Source organism: Rhinolophus sinicus, linkage group LG03 (assembly GCF_036562045.2).
Source record: "Rhinolophus sinicus isolate RSC01 linkage group LG03, ASM3656204v1, whole genome shotgun sequence".
NCBI classification, from domain to species: Eukaryota; Metazoa; Chordata; class Mammalia; order Chiroptera; family Rhinolophidae; genus Rhinolophus; species Rhinolophus sinicus.
The window spans coordinates 191,832,570-191,852,979 of record NC_133753.1 but is presented as its reverse complement, the minus strand read 5'-3'; the positions used below and the strand labels follow the sequence as shown (position 1 = coordinate 191,852,979).

Here is a 20,410-nt window from a genome sequence, read left to right as displayed (position 1 = left end):
GGGGCTGTTTGTTAAAGCAGCATGACCTAGCGTATCCTAAAGGATATACAACCACCTTGTTCCATCATAAAACACTATAAGACATTATGCTCAATTGTATGAGATACCCGGAGAAGGACAACACATTCTCCCTTCAAGGTCACAGTCTGACAAGTGAGCAGCTAATAAACATAAAAGGCAGTATGTGCAATACTCCACAGTGACTGGAAAACAAAATTTCTGTCAGCGCTCACTTTGGGCTGAGGTTAAGATGGCAAGGCTTAGTGCAAGGAAGTGGCATTGAAGAGAGTGATGTTGAAGAATTATTAAACCAAGAGAAGGCCCTCTAACACAAATAAGGTGTGACAGCCTATGGCATACCATAGAGGCTCAACAACTATTAAGTTTGTTATTATTACTAAAGCGAGACAACTGCAGGCCCTGTAGTGTCCAAGAGACTGCTTAGTTAGGTCCAGTAGAATGTGAATTGCAGAAAAACAGAGACTTTTTGAGCACAACATGTCCCCTGCAATATATGGGACATACCTATGCTGAAACAAACAAGTATTGTTTGTCTGTCACTTGAATTTAACTAGGTGTCCTATATTTTCACTTGCGAAATTTAGCAACCAGGGGTACATCCTGGGTACTGCATGGGTGGTGGCAGTTGGCTAGTGGTGAGGCGTTAAAAGTTTTCAGTAAGATGATTCATAAAATAAAAACTCATTACATGGATGGAAGTACAGATTCCCACTTATATGGTTAAAATATTTTCAAAACAGATGATGGCAATGCCCTTTACTTCTATAAATGTCACACACTAAACAAAATGTATTGAGAAACTTCACAAATTTTGAATTATTCATATCGTATGATTGTAAGCCATCATCAAAGTACAACAACACACAAAAAAAATGAGTTTTCTTTTTTATTGCTTCTTTTTCTTTTTTTTTCTTTTCTTTTTTTTTTTTTTTTGGTAAGTTTGAGAGACTATTCTTCCTTCCTTTACCTTAAACATAAATCCAGGACATGGATGCTGATTTACTATTTATTAATTAACAAATCAATTTGAATAACAATTCTATAATATTAGGACACTGTCCAAGCTTATTAAAATCAAACAAAAATGTCCTTTCCTTTACGGAGATCTTTAAAAACTTTCAGCATGCATTTTAAAACATTTTAGAGTTAAATTTAGATTTAAAAAATAAATTACCTTTTTCTTTTATGATAGTTTTAGGTTTACAGAAAAATTGTAAAGATGGTACAGAGAATTCCCATTTACCCCACACCTGATTTCCCTTATTACAAACATCTTACATTAGTATGATACATTTGTTACAATCAATGGTTTCTCCCATGACCCAGTACTGATACATTATTATTAACTAAAGTCCATACTTTATTCAGATTTACTTATTCCCTAAAATATTTTTCCTGTTCTAGGACCCCATCCAGGATACCACAGTACATTTAGTCCTCATGTTTCCTGGGGCTCCTCTTAGCTCTGATAATTTCTCAGATTTTCCTTTTTTTCATGACCTTGAAAGTTCTGAGGCTTGCTGATCAGATATTTTGTAGAATGTCCCTCATTTAATATTTGCCTGATGTTTTTCTCATGACTGACTAGGTTCTAAGTTTTTGGGAGGAAGCCATAAAAGTCAACTGCCATTCTCAACACATCACATCAAGGGTATAAACTAGTTTTTTTTTTTTTTAATTGACAATTTTTATGAATTGCTTATTAATATTCTTGGAAATCAAATTACAGTTTAATACCCCCAATTTAGTATTAACAGCATATTCAGTCTAAAGTAAACATTTGGTCACGACTCAGGGGCTTCAATCATATAAATGAATGGCATTCTAATATGGGTTCAAATATCATTTAGAACAGGGGTGTCCAAACTTTTTTCAACGTTTTTTACCAAGGGCCATATGCGGTAAAATACACAAACAGCCGGGCCACTCACTCGAGGTGAAGTACATATTGCCTCACCTGGTTTATTTAAGTAAACTAAATATATTTTTGGAATTCGCTGCGGGCCAATTAAAAATGGATTGCAGGCCACAGTTGGCCCACGGGCCACAGTTTGGACACCCCTGATTTAGAATGATCATATGACATTTTAAAGTACAAAAACAAAAAAAAAATCGATGAAACGCAGAAAAAAGTCTCATGAAAATATTAGAACATTACATTCATTTGTCCTTTAAATAAATTCAGTGTAGCTTAAAGACCAAAATTATAACCCTATAGCTATACTAAGAACAGGTAAGACAGAATCTCTGATAAAGACAAAAACAGTAGCTACCTATGACACAGAGTAACAGCTACCTAGCACCCCACTCCCCGGGACCAACATACCAGCTGACAGCTTAAGTTTCTCGGAGGCTTAAGTTAATTCTTTCCAGTCTTGACAACTCTAAACCAATCAAGGTTTCTCCCATGACCCAACAGTTGGCACATCCCCCTTAATACTTGAAAACGCAAGAGAATTTGAATCTCTTATTTGTTATTAACCCAATAAATGGCGAATTTCAGGGGGGAAATATATGTGTTATTTTGCAATAATTAATTAGCTCCTCAGCTAATGAGATGAACAATTAAGGTTAAATTGCCATTTTGTAGGTCAAAGGCAGTTGCTGTTAGCAATTTCATATGGTCCTAACCAATTCTCAACAACAGAGATTTAGGCGTAGATCTGTATTTTCCAACTTCCCAGAATGACTGGTAAATATAAGCCTTTTCAAGGAATGTGCTACCCTTGGTTAACAGTCACATGAGAGTCCCGTTTCTTTCTCTGTACAAGACTCAAAGCCAAAAGCTAAAATTGGTAGATATCAATGATGAATGTAAACAGTGCAGATGGATATTGTGGGAAGGGGCCAAAATGTCACCTTCCACCCAGCTCAGGAGGTTACCAGCATCTGGACGTGTATAGAGATGACACATTTTCTTTTACAAACCCCCAGACTGCTTGCTCTCCAAGACTAAACAGTGTCAGTGATTTTAAGGCATAAAAATGCAAAGTGAAAGATGCAGAAATATGTAGCCAATATAGTGCTCTGAGAGAGACAACTGAATCAAATTATTGCTTGAGTGGGCAGCAACAATTTAAACATCAAAGGGAACCACCTTAACATATTCATTAAGTAAGAGGAACTGCCCTAATCTAATGACACTAGTTCAATAACTTCAAGAATTTTCTATGTGCAGGCTTTATATGTAACTATAAAATTTGACTAAAGGCATAGCTAATTTAAATAAAAAGGGGATTTTTGTAATAGCAGAGTCCAAACATGATATATGAAAGTTTATAAAAGCAAATATTTCTTTTCCTGTTAACATTAACTTTTCCTGTATGAGATGAAATAAAGTTAAACATGTAATTACTAAAATACCATTCTTGAAGTCACATTAATTGGCTTCTGATATTTTATTACCGTGTTTCCCCGAAAATAAGACCTAGTTGGACCATCAGCTCTAATGCGTCTTTTGGAGCAAAAATTACTATAAGACCCAGTCTTATTTTTATGTAAGACTGGGTCTTATATAACATAATATAATGTAATATAATACCAGGTCATATATAAGACTGGGTCTTTATATAATGTAATGTAATGTAACGTAACATAACATAACAAACATAACATAACATAATATAATATAATACCGGGTTTTATATAAGACCGGGTATAATATAATATAATATAATATAATATTAATATGATACTGGGTCTTTATTAATTTTTGCTCCAAAAGACGCATTAGAGCTGATGGTCCGGCTAGGTCTTATTTTCGGGGAAACACAGTATGCAGTACTTTAAAAAAATCCGTATCACTGACACATTAACATTTATTCTTTATAAAACAAATAACAAAATTTCCAACATACAGCATTCAAGGTCTTATGCCTAGAGTCACATTTAGACAATTTTGTAGTGTAGTAATTTCAAATAATTAACTTTTCTTTCAATCGGCAATGTTCCAAATCATAGATAGCATCTTCAATTTAAACATAATGGGAAACATAATATACATGCACCGTGGGAAAATCTATCTACTGATAATTACATGTTCATTTTTTCCCAATTTTCCTTATACTCATCAATACCTTCTCTTAAGATATTATCTTGATAAAAACAAATATTCAGAAAGTTCTCATTGAAATCAACATTCCCCTGTGTTTCACAGTCCACTACTTTTCTTTGCGATAATAATTATTATTCCATGAAAACATAAACTTTGACAGGTCTATTTTTTGTTCTAAAAGTAAGTTTAATATCCTCTTGCAGCAAAATTCCTGGTATATTTGTATTCCATTTACTCCGAGATTAAACTGCCTTTGAAAAACAAGCTGCAATACTTGAGCAAGCTAGGAAATCACATGACAACTGAGCCGATGGGTGGAAGCACTATATTAGATCTGGACATGGAAATGTAGCAGCTTGTTAGCTAATCATCGCATTGATCTCTGACGTTCACTCAGTGACAGAGTATCTGTCTTCTGCCTTCCTATTTCAACATATTCGGTGATACGATTCAATGATTACTATATATTAAAAATTCATCCTGCATAGACATCTGCTTAGAAGCCAGGTCTGCATTAATGCTCTTGAGTTTCTGTTTACACTGCATCAGGAAAGGATGAAATTTACAGTCATTTTAATGACCAACCTTCATGGAGGTTGCATTCTAATGAGGGCAGACATGAGAATAAACTTGCAAACCAATAAATAAATGGGATCATGTCCAGTTCTCATATTTTGTGGAGAAGATAAAACAGGGTAATTATTAGGCAAGAAACCAAGAGGGGATCGACTTTAGCCAGATGAGTAGGACAGAGAAAAACAGCCAAAGGGGCTGCAGCCTAATAAACTAGGGGGAGAAAGGGCGCAGATACTGTGTTTGCCCAAAAATAAGACCTAGCCGCACCATCAGCTCTAATGCATCTTTTGGAGCAAAAATTAATATAAGACTCAGTATTATGTATTATATTATACTCAGTCTTATATTATAGTAAAATAAGACTGGGTCTTATATTAATTTTTGCTCCAAAAGATGCATTAGAGCTGATGGTCCGGCGAGGTGTAATTTTCGGGGGAACACGGTAAACACAGGTAGAGGTTGAACTTTTTTCTCTTTGTCACTATCAGGGTTCTAAGCAAAGTCAAGATGTGAATGGATTTAAAGAGAGCCCTCTGGCTGCTGTGGAATGAGCTGTAGGGAAGCAGAGGGAAAGCAGGATGGCCAGCCAGCAGCCTGTTGTAGAAATCCTGGTGAGAGATGATGGCAACTCAGACCAGCATTGTGAGAGTGAAGGTGGTAAGAAGTGGGAGCTTCAACCAAGATGAGAAACATCAGTGTAATTTTGAAAAATACTTATTAAAAAAACAAACAAACAAACAAAAAACCACCTCAGAATACCATATGTTAGTAATTATAGAAATGTGTACCTAGATAGTCATTCTATCTAGCATGTTGTTCTATGGGTCACATTCTGTATTTTCTAAATCAAAGTGAAACATCTAAAATGAAATGAAGAATAATTTTAAATACTTTAAAGAATGACCCCCATTACTGATCAGTAATTCTCATGCATTTAAGAACTAATTAATATCAAAGACCCCAAACCTGCGACCTTCCTTGACATTGGGACCTTGCTGGTTTTGCCCCATGGTCTCTGTTATGGATGGGATGTTTTTGATACCCTCCCCTTACAAAAAAAAAAAAAAAAAAAAAAGTCTATGTTGAAGCTGCAACCCCTAATGTATAGTATCTGGAATTGGGTCCTGTGGAGGTCATTAGGGTTAGATTATGTCAGGAGATAAGGCTTTCATGAGGGGATCTGTGGTCTTCTAAGAGGAAGAGAGAGAGATGCATGTACCAAGGGAAGGCCATTAAGGACACAGAAAGAGGGCGGCCGTCTGCAAGACAAGAAAGGAGCCCTCACCAGGAACTAAATCAGCAGATACCTTGATCTTCGACTTCCCAGCCCCAAGAACTGTGAAAAATAAGTGTATGTGTTAAAGCCACTCAGTCTATGGTGTTTTGTATGGCAGCCTGAGCTGACTGAGTCTTTTACAGTGTTTTCGTTGAGTGAAACCAAAGTTAGGTTGCAGCATCTCAACAGACAAGCCATGGGACGTGCTTCTCTCATTTCTGGGACTGAGGGGAATGTGGCACGTTCTTACATTTGGATTTGGGTAGCATTTATGCCACTCTGCACGCTACTCAATTATCTATTCAGTTCTACAGAGCAGTCTATAGACCTGCTGTCACAATGTTCTATCATCTTCTCCTGCTGATTCACACACGCCTTCACGCGTTCTTCTGACATAATGATATTCTCTGTAACATCACATCTCTGCACATCACAACACCTGAAACCTCACTCTGCATCTGTATTTTTGAGCTTATTATGCATAGGCAGCTTAGCTTCTTGATATGATGGCGGCAAATTTTTCCACGTGCCAAGAGAATCACTGCAAAGTGCTGAGTACCACGTGCATGTACAGGGATAACCCACCTGCCCCAACTGCCCTCCTCAGTGCCTTGTAATGGACAGAGGAGCAGCCATACCTGTTGCCAAATGACTGGCGATATCTATTTTCAAAGACACATCAGCAGTAACCATATAGTACCAATGCTCTACTGATACAAAAACTGTTCAGCAGAAAAATTAAATTATGCCTATAGTTATGGGCACTGATTTAATGTAATACATGGCATACATATTGAAAAATGGTAATGTACAAATATGAAATAGAATTTTACCTCAGAGTCCACAAAGGAATTCACCCTAAAAAGTAAGAAGAAGAAAGGCGATAGGCACCAAACACAGCTGTGTAAGCATAAAGGACATTGACAGAAACTGTAAAAACAGCTGAGTTCAAGAGCATTGTCTTCAGGTCAAAACTGAAAAACTCATCTAGCCACCAAGTCCTGGACCCGCCACATGTCACTTAACTAGAATGATTAATAACTGCAAGGAACAGTGTGTTTATTTAAACTCAGGTGAGTATCACCTAAGGAGTTTCGGAGAATAACCGAACACGACAAAAGCTACTCTGAGTTCAAAAATCTGTTACTCTTCACTTTCAAAATTCCGATCCTCTCTTTGAAAACATAAAATATAGGACAGCGCTCGCAACGACTAACATGCTATAAAATTCAAAAGAATAACTTCGCTTATTTTTCCTCCCACACCCTGTTCAACTCCAGATAGCACTTTATCAGTCTGTCACCCTGTTGTCCCACATGCAGCTGTGTGTCACCTGCCATTCGGTAGGTATAACTGCACTACTGTTAAATGCATAACCTGTCATGCCACCAGGAAGAAGCCATATATACTCATGTTATTACACTGGGTAAATTGTTTACATTTAATACTGAAAGAGCTTGAGTCCTAGCAGCAATTAACACATTGTTTTAAATTTAATTTTATTTTTTTATATTAGTTTCAGGTGTACAAAACAACATAATGACTAGACATTTACACCCTTCACAAAGTGATTTACACCCTCCTCCAAGTCTACTACTACTATTACCCCTCTGACATCGTATATAGCTGTTACTATACCATTGATTATATTGGTACCCCTGATAAGTCTAGTACCCATCTGACACCCTATATAATCTATACAACATTATTGATTAAACAAAACAATTAGAAAGTACAAACTAATGCACTTTAATAGAACTGACACATAGGAGAATGGGAAGAATTTTAGGGATGTGATGGGAAATAAGGCTGCATGGCCACCTGAGTTTGAAATCCTAGTTTGAGAAGGATAGACATATGCATCCTTCAACTACGGGAAATGGCTAAACCACTTCGAGGGGAGCAGGATTATGTGGCCATGGAGTAGCATGTGGTTTGCTACTATTTATAAGGTACTGCTACTTCAGAACTGATATTCAGCTCAGTGTATTGACTAAGTGTATTGATCAATGATCAATCAATCAACTAGCCCATTAAAAAAGTCCTGTTACCAAAACAAGTTCAAGTCACCTGCTCCTTCTCACTTAAAATTTTTGCAATTCTTTTACCAGGTGGTAACCAAACTCCCACCCCCTCTATCAGAGCTCACCCGACCATACTCAGGCATCTGTGCCCACAGTCTGTATTTGCAGAAGGAGAAGGGATGTCACCCATCACCCAAGCAAGTGTCAGTTTCTCCAAGCAAGCGCCATATTCTTGCCCCATTCTCTCACTCTCTCCTTCTCTCTCCAGTTCACATGTGCAAGCTAAGATCTATCCAACTGTAGAAACAGGAAACATGGATGCACTCTACAATTTATCATGTGACCTGCCCTCAGCTTCAGAAAGAAGACTTTCGATTTATACAAGAAAAGGATCTGAAACTGCTACAAGTGGAGAGTAAAACCATGATTAGCATCTCCTCTTAGTGCCTAAAACTTTGCTCCTCACTAAGAAACAACACTCAATATGGGATATTAACTTCCCTTCTGTACTTCCTTCAAAAATTTTGACAATAGGGAAGAAATTCAAGTTGCTATTTCCTACATGATTTACACGATTTATTCCTATTAGCAGGCTACAGTTAGAGTGGTAAGAATTCTCTGAAATTCTGTTCAAAGTATTTAAGGAAACATGCTCAAAAAATGGAAGCCAGCGATGGTTCACACTTCTAAAACTGTTCTGATAAAGCCTTTTGGGCGCCAGACTCCACAGCCCACTAGGAGAGAAAATAATATTCTGGGGACATTTGTACCATCTTAAACCTCGGAGGAATAATAGGGTTTCATTCTACTCCCTTTTTAAGCAGCAAATATTTGTGCAGAAACAAACAAACAAACAAAACAGAGGGAAGTTTTTTGAGCCAATTTGGTATGATATAATTTTTGAAATGGTATAGAAATAATAGGAATTCCTTCCACGGATGGATAAAGGAGAATTCTTCCTTTTGGTGATACTCAATGGCTTGTCTTTATAACCATTGGACATTTTACAACCACATTAGTATTGGAGGCCAGAGATTTAGTTTTACAGACAAGAAAAATCTACGATTCTAACTCAAAAACAAAACAAAATGCTATTTTTGAAGCACATCAAAAGTTCCAGGGAATATATTTTATACGTAAATGCTTGTTATGATTATGCCTCACAAAGTATTGGAGTATTGGAGACGAATGTGAATTATCATTTCTCATTCATAGAAAAAAGTGTGAATTTTGATCCCAATGAACAAAAGACAAAACAGATACAGACGCAAGGTCACAAAGAGAAAGCCAGTACCAAGCATGGTTTGGATCGCATAACTCAGAATCCTAACTAACCCCACGTTCCCTCCACAGCACCACAGAGCCCAGAACCCCAAACAAACCAAAAGCAAACAAACAAATCTTAGTTCCTGAATCATTGACACTGAAAACAAAAGCACACATGTAGCTCACAATGTGTTTACCATGTGCCAATTCTTGTCCTAGGATTTTATTATGATCAATGATAAAAAGGGGCAGCTTACCAATATGGGTGGGGGTGGGGAGAAGCATGGTCCTATGTGGTTATGTACATTGTATATATGACATATATATATGACATATATATATATATGCACATGTGTATATGATATAGAAAAGCATATACTGCCTAAGAACGGCTTCCCAATTTACTCTTCCCAGTGAACTTGAAACACGCAGACAAGGTAAGGCACAACCGGAGGCCACACTGCAAAGTGACAATAGAAGACAAAAAGAGCTTCCACCTGTGAGCCCAGGACTGTTTCAAACACCTGGCCTTTCACACAGAGGTCCCTGAGCCTGCCCAGGTGAGTAATTATGCATCATGTGGGGAAAGCAAAGGCCAGAATTCCAGAAAAGGGTATGTCTTTTCATTATTTAACCGTGCAAACAGCTAAGGTGTTTGAGGTTCACTAACAGACTAGATTATCTGCCATGTATTTAGTCCATAGGCTCTTCATTTGCCCTCACACTAACCTGAAGACACGGGAATTACTGCTTCCCCTCTATCAACAAGGACACTCAGTAGTAACTTATCCACTTGCTGAAAGGAAATGGAAAAGTTGAGATGCAACTATGAAGCTATTCCCTCCATCGCTTGCCCCATTGCTGTGTTTACCTCTGAGACACGAAATCAGGGAGCAACGGAATGCTCCCTTAAAGAAGAATGCCCTAGGAAAAGGGTATACATCTAACTACAAGCTTTAGAACTATGCCTTAAAAAGAAGAACAAAATAAGGAATGGATAAAATATGGTAAAGGCTAATAAAATTACTATAGACAAGTAATACAAATCAGTAACAAGGCAAAAAGAAAAAAAAAACAGTTGAGAAATGTGCAAAAGACAATTCACAAAAGAATTAGGAGTGCATCATAAACTTATGTAATATTTAACCTCAGTCATATTCAAAGAGAAGTAAATTAAATCACAGGAAAACACAATTTTCCCTCTACCTAATTAAAATTTGTTGTTTTGAATTTTTTTTTCTTGTAATTATAATACCCGGTGTTGTTGAAATCATGGGGAAACTGGCACACTCCTGAATTTCTGAAAGAAACATAAATTATATATTCTTTCTGGAGGACAATTTGACAACATATGTCAACAGTGTTGAAAACATCAAGTTCTAGGACTTAATCTAGAGAAAATAACCTCACGAAAACTATTTAGCTTTAATCACACCATCATATATACTGCCAGAAAATGAAAGTGCCATCAATCTCCAAAAATAGCAAGTCATTTAAGTAAATGTTATATAAAGGCATGAAAAACAGACACTAAAAATGAATACCAATTAAAAGCCCCCTTACACGTGAAACAGTAACAAAACAGAATATGAGAAATCTTCTAAATTAAAAAATGCATATGGGTTAGCATTTCCGCTAAAAATAGTCATTTCTGGTGCTTGAGTTCATGCATGAACTTTAGCTTCTTTTTTATCATTTCCATATTTTCAAACTTTTAATGAGCATGCATTACTTCTGAAAAGAAATACATTTTTTGAAAAAGAATGTTTCACTAACGTGCTGTAGAGTTCTCAAGACACCAACTTGCTAAACTTTCTCAAATTTAAAAACAGATAAAATCTACATATTGCACTGATTAGAGTACGAGTAATACACATATATTGCACATGAAGAATGATGCCTTTCAGTCAGGCGTCCAGATAATTAATGCAATTTATATCAAAGCAAATATATTAATATTCTTCTCATGTAAAGGCATGCTTTTTTTCCTGTGTAATGATGCAATATATATCCAACTACAATATATTTGGTGGAAAGAGAATATATAAAGAACAAAACACAGCCTCTGTTAAACGCTGCGCTCTCGTATCTGTGTGGGTGCGTGTGTGAGTACGTACGAGTATTCTGAGCATCAGTCAGTATAGTTTTCTGCCTTGACTTTCTTCTTACCCTTCAGTACCACGAATACTTCCTATATAATGGATTATTCTTTGAGAGGATACCTCATAGCTGCATAACCGTCCTCTGGATAGAGGTGCCATGACATATCTATGCATCTTCTTTGGGCTTCACATGTTTCTTTCCAACGCAACTCCAGCCAGTGTCACCGCTACGCTGGAAGCGCCAGCCTATCTGTACCACCTTTCACGATTTCTGCCTCTGAAACTGTTCACGTGATGCCCACTGAACTTGTGTGCTTTTCTGGAGAACTCATCCACCTCCTCATCCAGTGACTCCAAGAAAATATGCCGAGCACCAGCGAGGATTGTATTAGAGACGAGAGACGGAATCTGGGCTCTTTTATACTTGGGAGACTTGGTTTGCTGCCAAAGAAGTTGCTCTTCCCAGAAATTAAATTATTCTGTGTTACTGAAGGTAATAATTGCTCTGTTACTCTAATGTTTGAAAGTCCAAATAAAATATTTGAGAGGGAAGAATAAAATTTATTTTAAGAAGTGATCCTTTTTTTAGGTTGAGTAGTCATGCTCGGAGTCAAATAAAACATCGTGTCTATTTGGAAATTCAGTTTTTTCTTCCTTATTGACTGTCTGTGATTGCTCCTATTAAAAGTTAAAACATTAAATGACAGCCAAACTCTAATTATCTACACTGCGATAGAAAGTGCTATGGATAAAAGGTAGCATGGATCAGTATTTATATATGGTTTGGGAAGTCAGATTTTGACTCTGTTCTTTTTATGCTCAATTCTCACCACTTCCAAAGCTATCCAATTACAGGCAGTCAAAATCTAACATGAGGAGTAGGGGAAAAACACTGAGAGTGAGTTATTTTAAAGTTGGTAATATATAAATCAGCTGAATTTTATGGACCATATTCTCTATAAATCAGCCAGGGCATTAGACACTCCCCTGATAATTCCTGATATAGTGTCAAAATTCTATTAAACATTTAAAGAGCTCAAGTACTAAGCAAAATACTGCACAAGCTACTATATCCAGAATTCCACAACCAGAATTCTTTATAAACCATGTCAATGAGGGACATTTCTTCCCTACTCACGATGCTTCCTTCCAGGTGAAGAGAACTTAATGAATGTAACACCTGTGGCCTCTCTCCAGTCTTCCACTTTCCCTGCCTCTGAAGAATTAAGGAAACAGCTCAGCTTGATCTTCCTTCTTCCACTGGAGATCTCCCTGCCCGTAGAGAGCAGTGCTTGGGCTCTGGGTTTCAGGGGCATCTCTGTCCCTGAGGGAAGCAGGGAGGGGAAGAAGGCCAAGATCCTGGGATGCCATTGGCATCACACCAAGCTGTATTTAATCAAAACTGACATTTCACTCATGGTGGCCACTCCTTTATACTTGTTTTCTTCCTATATCCCAACTTGTTTAGAACCTGGAAGGGTTGGTAGAGGTGATATTTACTCGGATCTTTAAAGATACCAACAATCTACGTTTCTGTATCTTTTATAACTTAAGCTAAATATAGACCTTTCTGCTGTTTATGTTGTTGTGTATTTAAATGAGAAAAGATTACAATAAGTATTATAAGATTATGAAGTGGCTCCTAAACCAAAATAATGAATTATATAAAACCTGTATAGCAAATTCATTTTTCTTAATTCATATCTATTGGATCAAATTTCTAAGGCTAGTTATAATAATCACAGTAAGCAAAAACATTACTGAGGAAACTCTAAACTTTACCTCTGCAGGATAAAGGTATTTACTAATTTTAATGATAGAATTAACTATTTCTATCATCTAATGTTATAAACTAAACAGCCCATTTACTAATATGTTCCGTATCATTCAAAACTTGTAGAAATCGTAACGCTTACATTCATATAACCAAACATAATTGGCTCACCTGCCCACTTCATCCAAAATCCAGAAAGGTCTTTTATTAGACCATGTATTTTACTCTTGTAACATATAATTGGCAGTTCCCACAACAACACATAAATTTGAATATAAATAACCGTATTTATTGTCAAAATGTTTTTCAGTTGAAGATAAATGAGTCTGCTATTATACAGGTCACATTCTGTAACAACTTCTAAGATACGGCCAAGCATTATTATCATTAAAATTAAGTCGCTGAAGATCAGAGAATTACTTTGCTGGAGCTGGGCATAAGCAAACTCAGAGGAGTTGGGTACTTCACTGAGGCTACCAAGAGTGCAATGACAAGTAGAAATGACCATTTTATTATCTAAGAGGTAACGATGCACACTTTTATTTTGTTTCAAGAATTTGATTTTAGTAGGAGGTGGGGTGGAGAGGTATGTGGTGTGGCGGGTGTTGTCTTTATGGAATAAATTTAGGTATTTTATGGTTTCTTTTCTTTGTCACATTATATTATGATGGGCCTCATGCTCTGTGCTACTAAATAGCAAATGTTTAACAGTTGATCTTACCAAGAGTGATGCTTATTAAACTGTCTATAATATTCTTCATACAATATTAATCTTTGTAGAAAATTTAATCTTAATATAAGATTAAGATTGATTTATTATATTATTATAAGATAATAATATAATGCTATTAACAGTACCAAAGTTCTGCCATTTCTGACTATTAGATTAGAATCTTCTTTTAATAATGGTGCTGGGAGATATAATTTACTTCTCTTTTAGCTAACTATTATATATTTTAGTACATAAAACACTGTTATGCTACAGAGTAGACTATTTGATATATTTTCTATGCTAATCTACATAATAAATATTACAATACAGGTAAGGTGAGAATAAATCCATTTGTCAGAAGGCAGTGGCCTATATACATATTTTTATGATAAATAAAGGGAGCATAGTATCCATCTTAATATGTAGATATATCGCTTGTGTTTCTACAAATGTTTACAATTTACAAGTCATTTATGTACTTACGCATTCAAGTACTTTATCCTGAAACCAATCTGTTGAGGTATTCTTTCTTGTCATACCCATTTTACAGCTGAAAACACTAAGCTAAAATCTGAAAATCACAGAAACAGCCAAGAACTAAGCTAAGAGGAGACAGAGCTAGGATCCACCCAAAACTGGTACTCTCTCCACCTCTCGGCACCTATCTGAAACAGAATCCAAAAAAGCATTAAACTAGAATATATATCTGTCATGCAGGGCGGCCTGCGGAGTCTCAGCTCCTGCTCCCCACATAGGAACGCAGGATATGATGAGGCCAAAAAGGAACGCCCACGGAGCCATAGGTAGGGGAGTCATACCACTATATTCTCGCTGGCGGCTGGGTTGGAGACACCGGAGGCAGGAGCCACAGAATCTGCAACCCACACTCCACCACACTCCGTTGTGCTAACTGCAATCTGCTCCTGCTCGCTCAGCCACCATCTTCTTGCTAGACCCCATTTCCTGCTAGCGTAGCCACAGCAGTTATATTAGTGGTCAATGGCTCACTGGTTACAGCTGATGGCCAACTAGCCACAGTTGATGGCCATTTACTACCTGAGTCAGCACCTTTCTATGTGAGGCCAGAGAGCCTGGAAACTGCACTCCTGGCTCTGCCTCCACAATATCCATATACACATACACACACACACACACAAAACAGGGATGCCAAAAATGCATACAAGTGTACACTTTGGTCAACGTTGCTCCAGCAGTAGTTCACCATAATCAGAAGTGTCTGGACACTGATGGTAAAGACTTTGAGCACCTCTTGTAATAGCAGAAGTCAAACGTGACTTGTATTCATCTTCTGTTATCGGTATATATTATTACAATTTTAATACAGTTTTCCTTTCTTAAAATGTGTATACATTTTTTTGTCACCCTCTATGTGTATGTATGTGTGCACGCGTGTGTGTATATATATATTCTCATATATTAATTTATTCATTGTAGGGCAGAACTCAACTTATTCTCTAGAAATACATTTGTGATCTGAAATGATAATTGTGGGGACAGAGCCAGGAGCGCAGTTTCCAGGCTCTCGCCCTCATGTGGAAAGGTGCTCACTCAGGTAGTAAATGGCCATCAACTGTGACTGGATGGCCATTAGCTGTGGCTAGTTGGTCGTCAGCTATAACAAGTGAGCCATTGGCCACTAATATAACTGCCGTGGCTACGCTAGCAGCAAAATGGGGGCTAGCAAGAAGATGGTGGCTGAGCTAGCAAGAGCGGATTGCAGTTAGCACAGCGGATTGCAGCTAGCAAGTGAGATTGGGTGGCAGAGACAAGTGGACGGCAGCTTGTGGATAGTGTGGCTCCTGCTTCCTGTGTCTCCATCCCAGCCACCAGCGCCAGGGAGAATATAGTGGTATGATTCCCCTATCTATGGCTCCGTGGGTGTTTCTTTTTGGCCTCACCATGTCCTGCGTTCTTATGTGGGGAGCGGGAGCTGAGACCCCGCATGAGTCCCTGCATGACAACAATTAATGGAATAAGTTTCAATATACATAATTCCTTTTACAGATAACTTTTCAGGAGTCTGGCCAAAGGATACAGGTGGCTATTTGTCTAAGATGGAAAGCTTCTGGGAAGCATTGTTTCACTTATTTAGCCATTATTCCCAATTTGTCAAAAACTAATTGATACAGAGTATAACTTCAATATTCTAATACAGCTAAGACATTTCCTACAAATCAATTAACCATGATATGGAGCTTGAAATTACACTTAGCTGCTATGTGATCAAAAGATAAACAACTGGAGGTGTCATAACTGCACATTTTTGTTATGAGTCTCAACATTTTTCATGGACTAAAGGCATAATATGATAAAATACTTCCATGAGTTTCCTGTGTTGGAGGTACTGTTTCTGAATATAATTGGATTCATTAAACCCAACCAGGCAGTTTATTTAATCAGTAGTCTAGATTGGCAGACAATGTGATAGAAACTATTTATCTATGACATGTTTAATATTTGACATTAATATAAAAAGCTGTTGCTTTGGCATAAAATCAGATAAACTTGAAGACAGCAACAAGTATCATGAACTATTCCCACTCAAATTAATTTTTCACCCACATCCACATAACACTTATCACAAAGCCATTAAAGAACTGTGGCCCCGAGGACACCTCTGGAATATGGATAATGAAAACCATTATGGAAACCAACTGAAAAATTTGGATTGAAAGTGTATTTCTGACTTGTAAATCAGCCGGCAAAGACCCATGGTATGAAATCTTCTACAGAAGAACTGGATTTTAAAATATCTGCCCGTTTTATTTTGGTATTTGTCCACTCTCTGAATTACGGTATTCAAGTTTAAGTACTGTCAACTAGGTGGCATCTTTTAAAAATAAAAATCTTATTGAAACTTTTAGGAAAAGTGATACTAACCTAACATCAACAATTTCCCACTAAAGAAGTGAAAATAACATTCACACAGAGAAGCAACCATAAATGGGTGTTCCTATCTCCTGTTGATAATCATGAGACAAAGAAAAAAGAACACTTTTCGCAACAGTTCCTATTTTAGTTCAACTGTCTTGTTATAACCAGATATATTGGCCCATACAAAGTATACCAGACTTTATGGACAAGTTACAACAAATTATTTCAAATGTAACTTGGACGTTTTCTTACATAAGGACAATCTGATGAAAACTTTGATGAAATTACTCTGGAGAACTCGTCACCAATTCCACATCAATGCACACCATATAAAAGAGAACTTTGGGAAGGCACAGCAGTAACTAATAGGTTCCGTAACTGTCAGGAAGAGCACTGCATATTCAGTTCTATGTCAAAAGTAATGTTGTGTCTGAGAATTGTATAACTTCATTTTGAATTTTAAAGATCATTATGAAAGTGATACCATCCTTAGAAATTATTTAAGAAAACTATAAATTGCATTTTCCAACTAATATCACTTGAATTTCATTTTCTCTCTCTGATGAACCATTTTACTGGGAGAAAGAATTGCCCTGTATTCTATTGAAAGATGTGAAATTGATGGAACTGCTGTTATTTGACAGTGCACGACTTTTATTACAATGAAAATATTAGTGATATCTATAGTGATTAGGTTACACAACTATGCAAACATACACCAAATTAAATAACCCCTTCCACAAGACTGACAATTTCATTAGAGCCACAACCTCATGTACTTATTAAAATTGCCATTCAATCAGGTGCTATCATTTTCAGTCCACAGCATGACATAAAATTCACATATACAATACATGTAGTTCTTCCCGTGCCTCTCAGCTGCTCTCCGCCTGCACACAGGCACAGAACAATATCTAGTAGCCCTTTCAGAATCATGTTTAAAACCGAAACAGTACACGCACAAGGAAAAGTGAAAAGAGAAATGAACGTCTACTTCACATGTTGCTTGTTTTTCAAAGAAATTTTATATTAAAACAATGCAATAAGCATGATAGTGGGTTCAAAGTGCTCCTGGAAAGTTCTCTGAATGAGAATAAGGTGAAACAAAAGCAATACAGGTGAAACTCATCCCACTCTTCAGTTTGCTGGAGCTGCAGAGACCCTCCTGGTCTTTCTGCAATGCTGAGACTTGTTAGCTGTATAATTACAGGCCTCCCAAATTTCAACATCTGACTCCAAACGCAGTCTCTTCCTTCAAGCTCAGAGATTTGGAAACTCGCAGACCAATAAGGATGCCACTGACCATTTTCCCCCAAAACAGTGCAAATGGATTCTGCATGTAGTAAAGAGATTTTAAAGCAGTTTAAAGACTCTGGTTCAGATTTGAGGCTGCCCGCCCCTCTGTCATACTCCTCATAGAGCGAGCCCCCAGAATCATGGGGTTTCATCCCTGTAATTTGATATGAGTCATATCAAAGACTTCCTGGGATTCTAGAAGTGGTACAGCTCCAAGCCTTTCAATCTGGTAGGTGAATTACTAACAGCAAAAAGATGAACTGAACTGCCATCAGCAGCCTGAGCTACTGAAGTGGGGACACACGATGAGGTAACTCAGGTAGTTTCAGCACCTCCCTATTTCAATGGAAGTCCTTGCAGAAAATTCCCAGCGTTTTAAATCTGTCACATAGTTGCTAAAAGTGAAAATCTATACATGTCAGGCCAAATACCATGGTTACAATCTATCCCTTTTCTAAACCAAGGTATTTACTTGATGACATTAGGCATGCATGTTAATGACACCTTTCAGAGCCAAAGCGTATCAGATCAGTTCAACTGAAGCACACGGGGGGAGTGGGGGGATCACCCTGGAACCACAACCTGCCCCTCTTTCCTTTTTCCACACCCTTCACTGCCCTCACATTGACAGCGAACCACAACTTTAGGCGTTTTGGAAGTAACTGTTCTTTGTGGGACACACACACACACTCACACACACACCAACAATCCCTAGGACTGTTTTCCTACCACACAGACCAGGAAGGCTGCACCACTTCTCTAACGACTAAATTCTGAACGTAGTGGCTCCAATCAGCTGAGAAGCAATCGATGGAAACACATTACACACCAGAAGAAGAGGAAGGTCGGCAAAAAAGAAAAGCAGCTTTCCTTTCGGCCATTAATTAGCGATCACCCGAACATCGCATCGCATCTCCCGTACATATTCACAGCTTTCCAAACCTGGAATTCAGGAGGCGCTTCCCAGAGCCTCGCAGTCTATTGTCAGGACGCAGAAGCCCCCGAAACCTGTGAATTGAGCTGAAAATGCTTGCTCGGAAACCGCTAAATATAGACCAAAGGGGCTCTGGGTCTGGCAAGCAGCGGGAGCCTGAAGAAATGGCCATGGATGCATATGACTAAGTATTTCCATTTTGTTTTAGCCAAACATCGTAATGACATTGAACATAAGGGCAAAAGACTGGAGGGAAGTCCTCCCCACCCCCACCCCGTCTTCTCCTGTATATTGAGGGGCGTCATAAACGCAACGAGTATGTTCTTGAGGGTGGCGGGGAGCAGTATTGTTGGTGTTGCCCTATATACGCCTCCTCCGGGGGTGACGGGTGGCGGGGAGGGGGAGCACGCAGAGAAGCCACTTGGTAACCGCTCCAAGAGAGGTACTGACCCCGGCCCGCATTCGGTCAGACCGTCTTCCGAGAGGAGAGCGGGCGCGACCGCGGTCCTCCCCGGGCTGGCTGGACCATGCAGCAGGCGCCGCCGCCAGCCGCCTGGCAGCCGAGGACCAACCCCCACCGGCGGCGAGGAGGAGGATGCGCCCGGCCCCGGCAGCCGGCGCAGGCAACTTACCGAACGGCGCGGCGCCCGATTGCTTCCTCGCGAACATGCACCCGCCGCCAGCGACAGCTCCTCGGTCCGGGAAAAGGCGTGCGCGCCGCCGCCCGGCTTCAGGGCAAGGTCCTGACCTTGCCCAACTGCAGCATCTTCCGCTTTTGTTGTCTGAGCGCGGCCGCGGGACAAGTGATGCTGGCGGGGCGAAAGGGCGAGCGCCGCGGGGGAGAGGCGGCTCCCGACGCGAGTGCGCGGCGCCCGGCCCGGCGGCCCCTCCGAGCGCGGCGAGCGCAGCGCCCCCTGCACGGCTCCGCAGGCTCCGCGGACTCGGGGCTCCTCCGGGCTCCTCCCGGCTCCGGGCGCCGCCGCCGCCGCCGCCTCTGCCGCCGCCCGAGCTGGAATAGCCGCCTCGCCCGCTGCTCCGCTCGGCCGCCTGCCGCCGCGGGCGCGAGCCTGGGGCCGCCGCGGCGCCCGGCGCCGAGCGCTCCCGTGCTGCGCCCCGCGCGCGGCCCGCGCCACCTGTGCCGCTGCCGAGGGCGACGCTCCTCCCGCGGCGTGCGGCAGCCTCAGCCTCCACCTATGCCTCGGCGGCCGGCTCGGGCGCCCGGCGAGTGAGGAAGCGTCCGCCCCGCCGCCCAAACCTGCCCTGGGCGCCGAGCATGCCCAGTGCCGCCGCGAGAGCGCGGCGCTTCGCCGTGCGCATTCCACTTCTCCTGGTTTTCGCGGCAGCAGCAGCAACAGCAGCAGCAGCAGGAGAGAGGGGAGGAGGCTGCGGGTTGGGAGAGGGCCGAGCATCCTTGGGAACGCACACCCTGGCCCTGAGATGGGTGGATGCTCGGGAACCAGGAGAGAGCTGGAAGAGACCC

At 39.7% G+C, this 20,410-nt stretch overlaps 1 protein-coding gene across 2 annotated transcripts in view; it reads right to left on the bottom strand.

The window, feature by feature from the left end:
* Positions 1–19,803, bottom strand: part of CTNND2 (catenin delta 2) — an 826,448-nt gene extending 806,645 nt beyond the window's left edge. Inside the window, exon 1 of one of the 2 annotated variants that reach the window (XM_074329072.1) lies at positions 19,563–19,803. In XM_074329072.1, the coding sequence (XP_074185173.1) occupies positions 19,563–19,599 (37 nt within the window). In that variant the 5' untranslated portion in view covers positions 19,600–19,803. The remainder of the gene's footprint in view (positions 1–19,562) is intronic. The other variant, XM_074329071.1, reaches the window with a different exon arrangement.
* Positions 19,804–20,410: the final 607 nt, after the last annotated feature.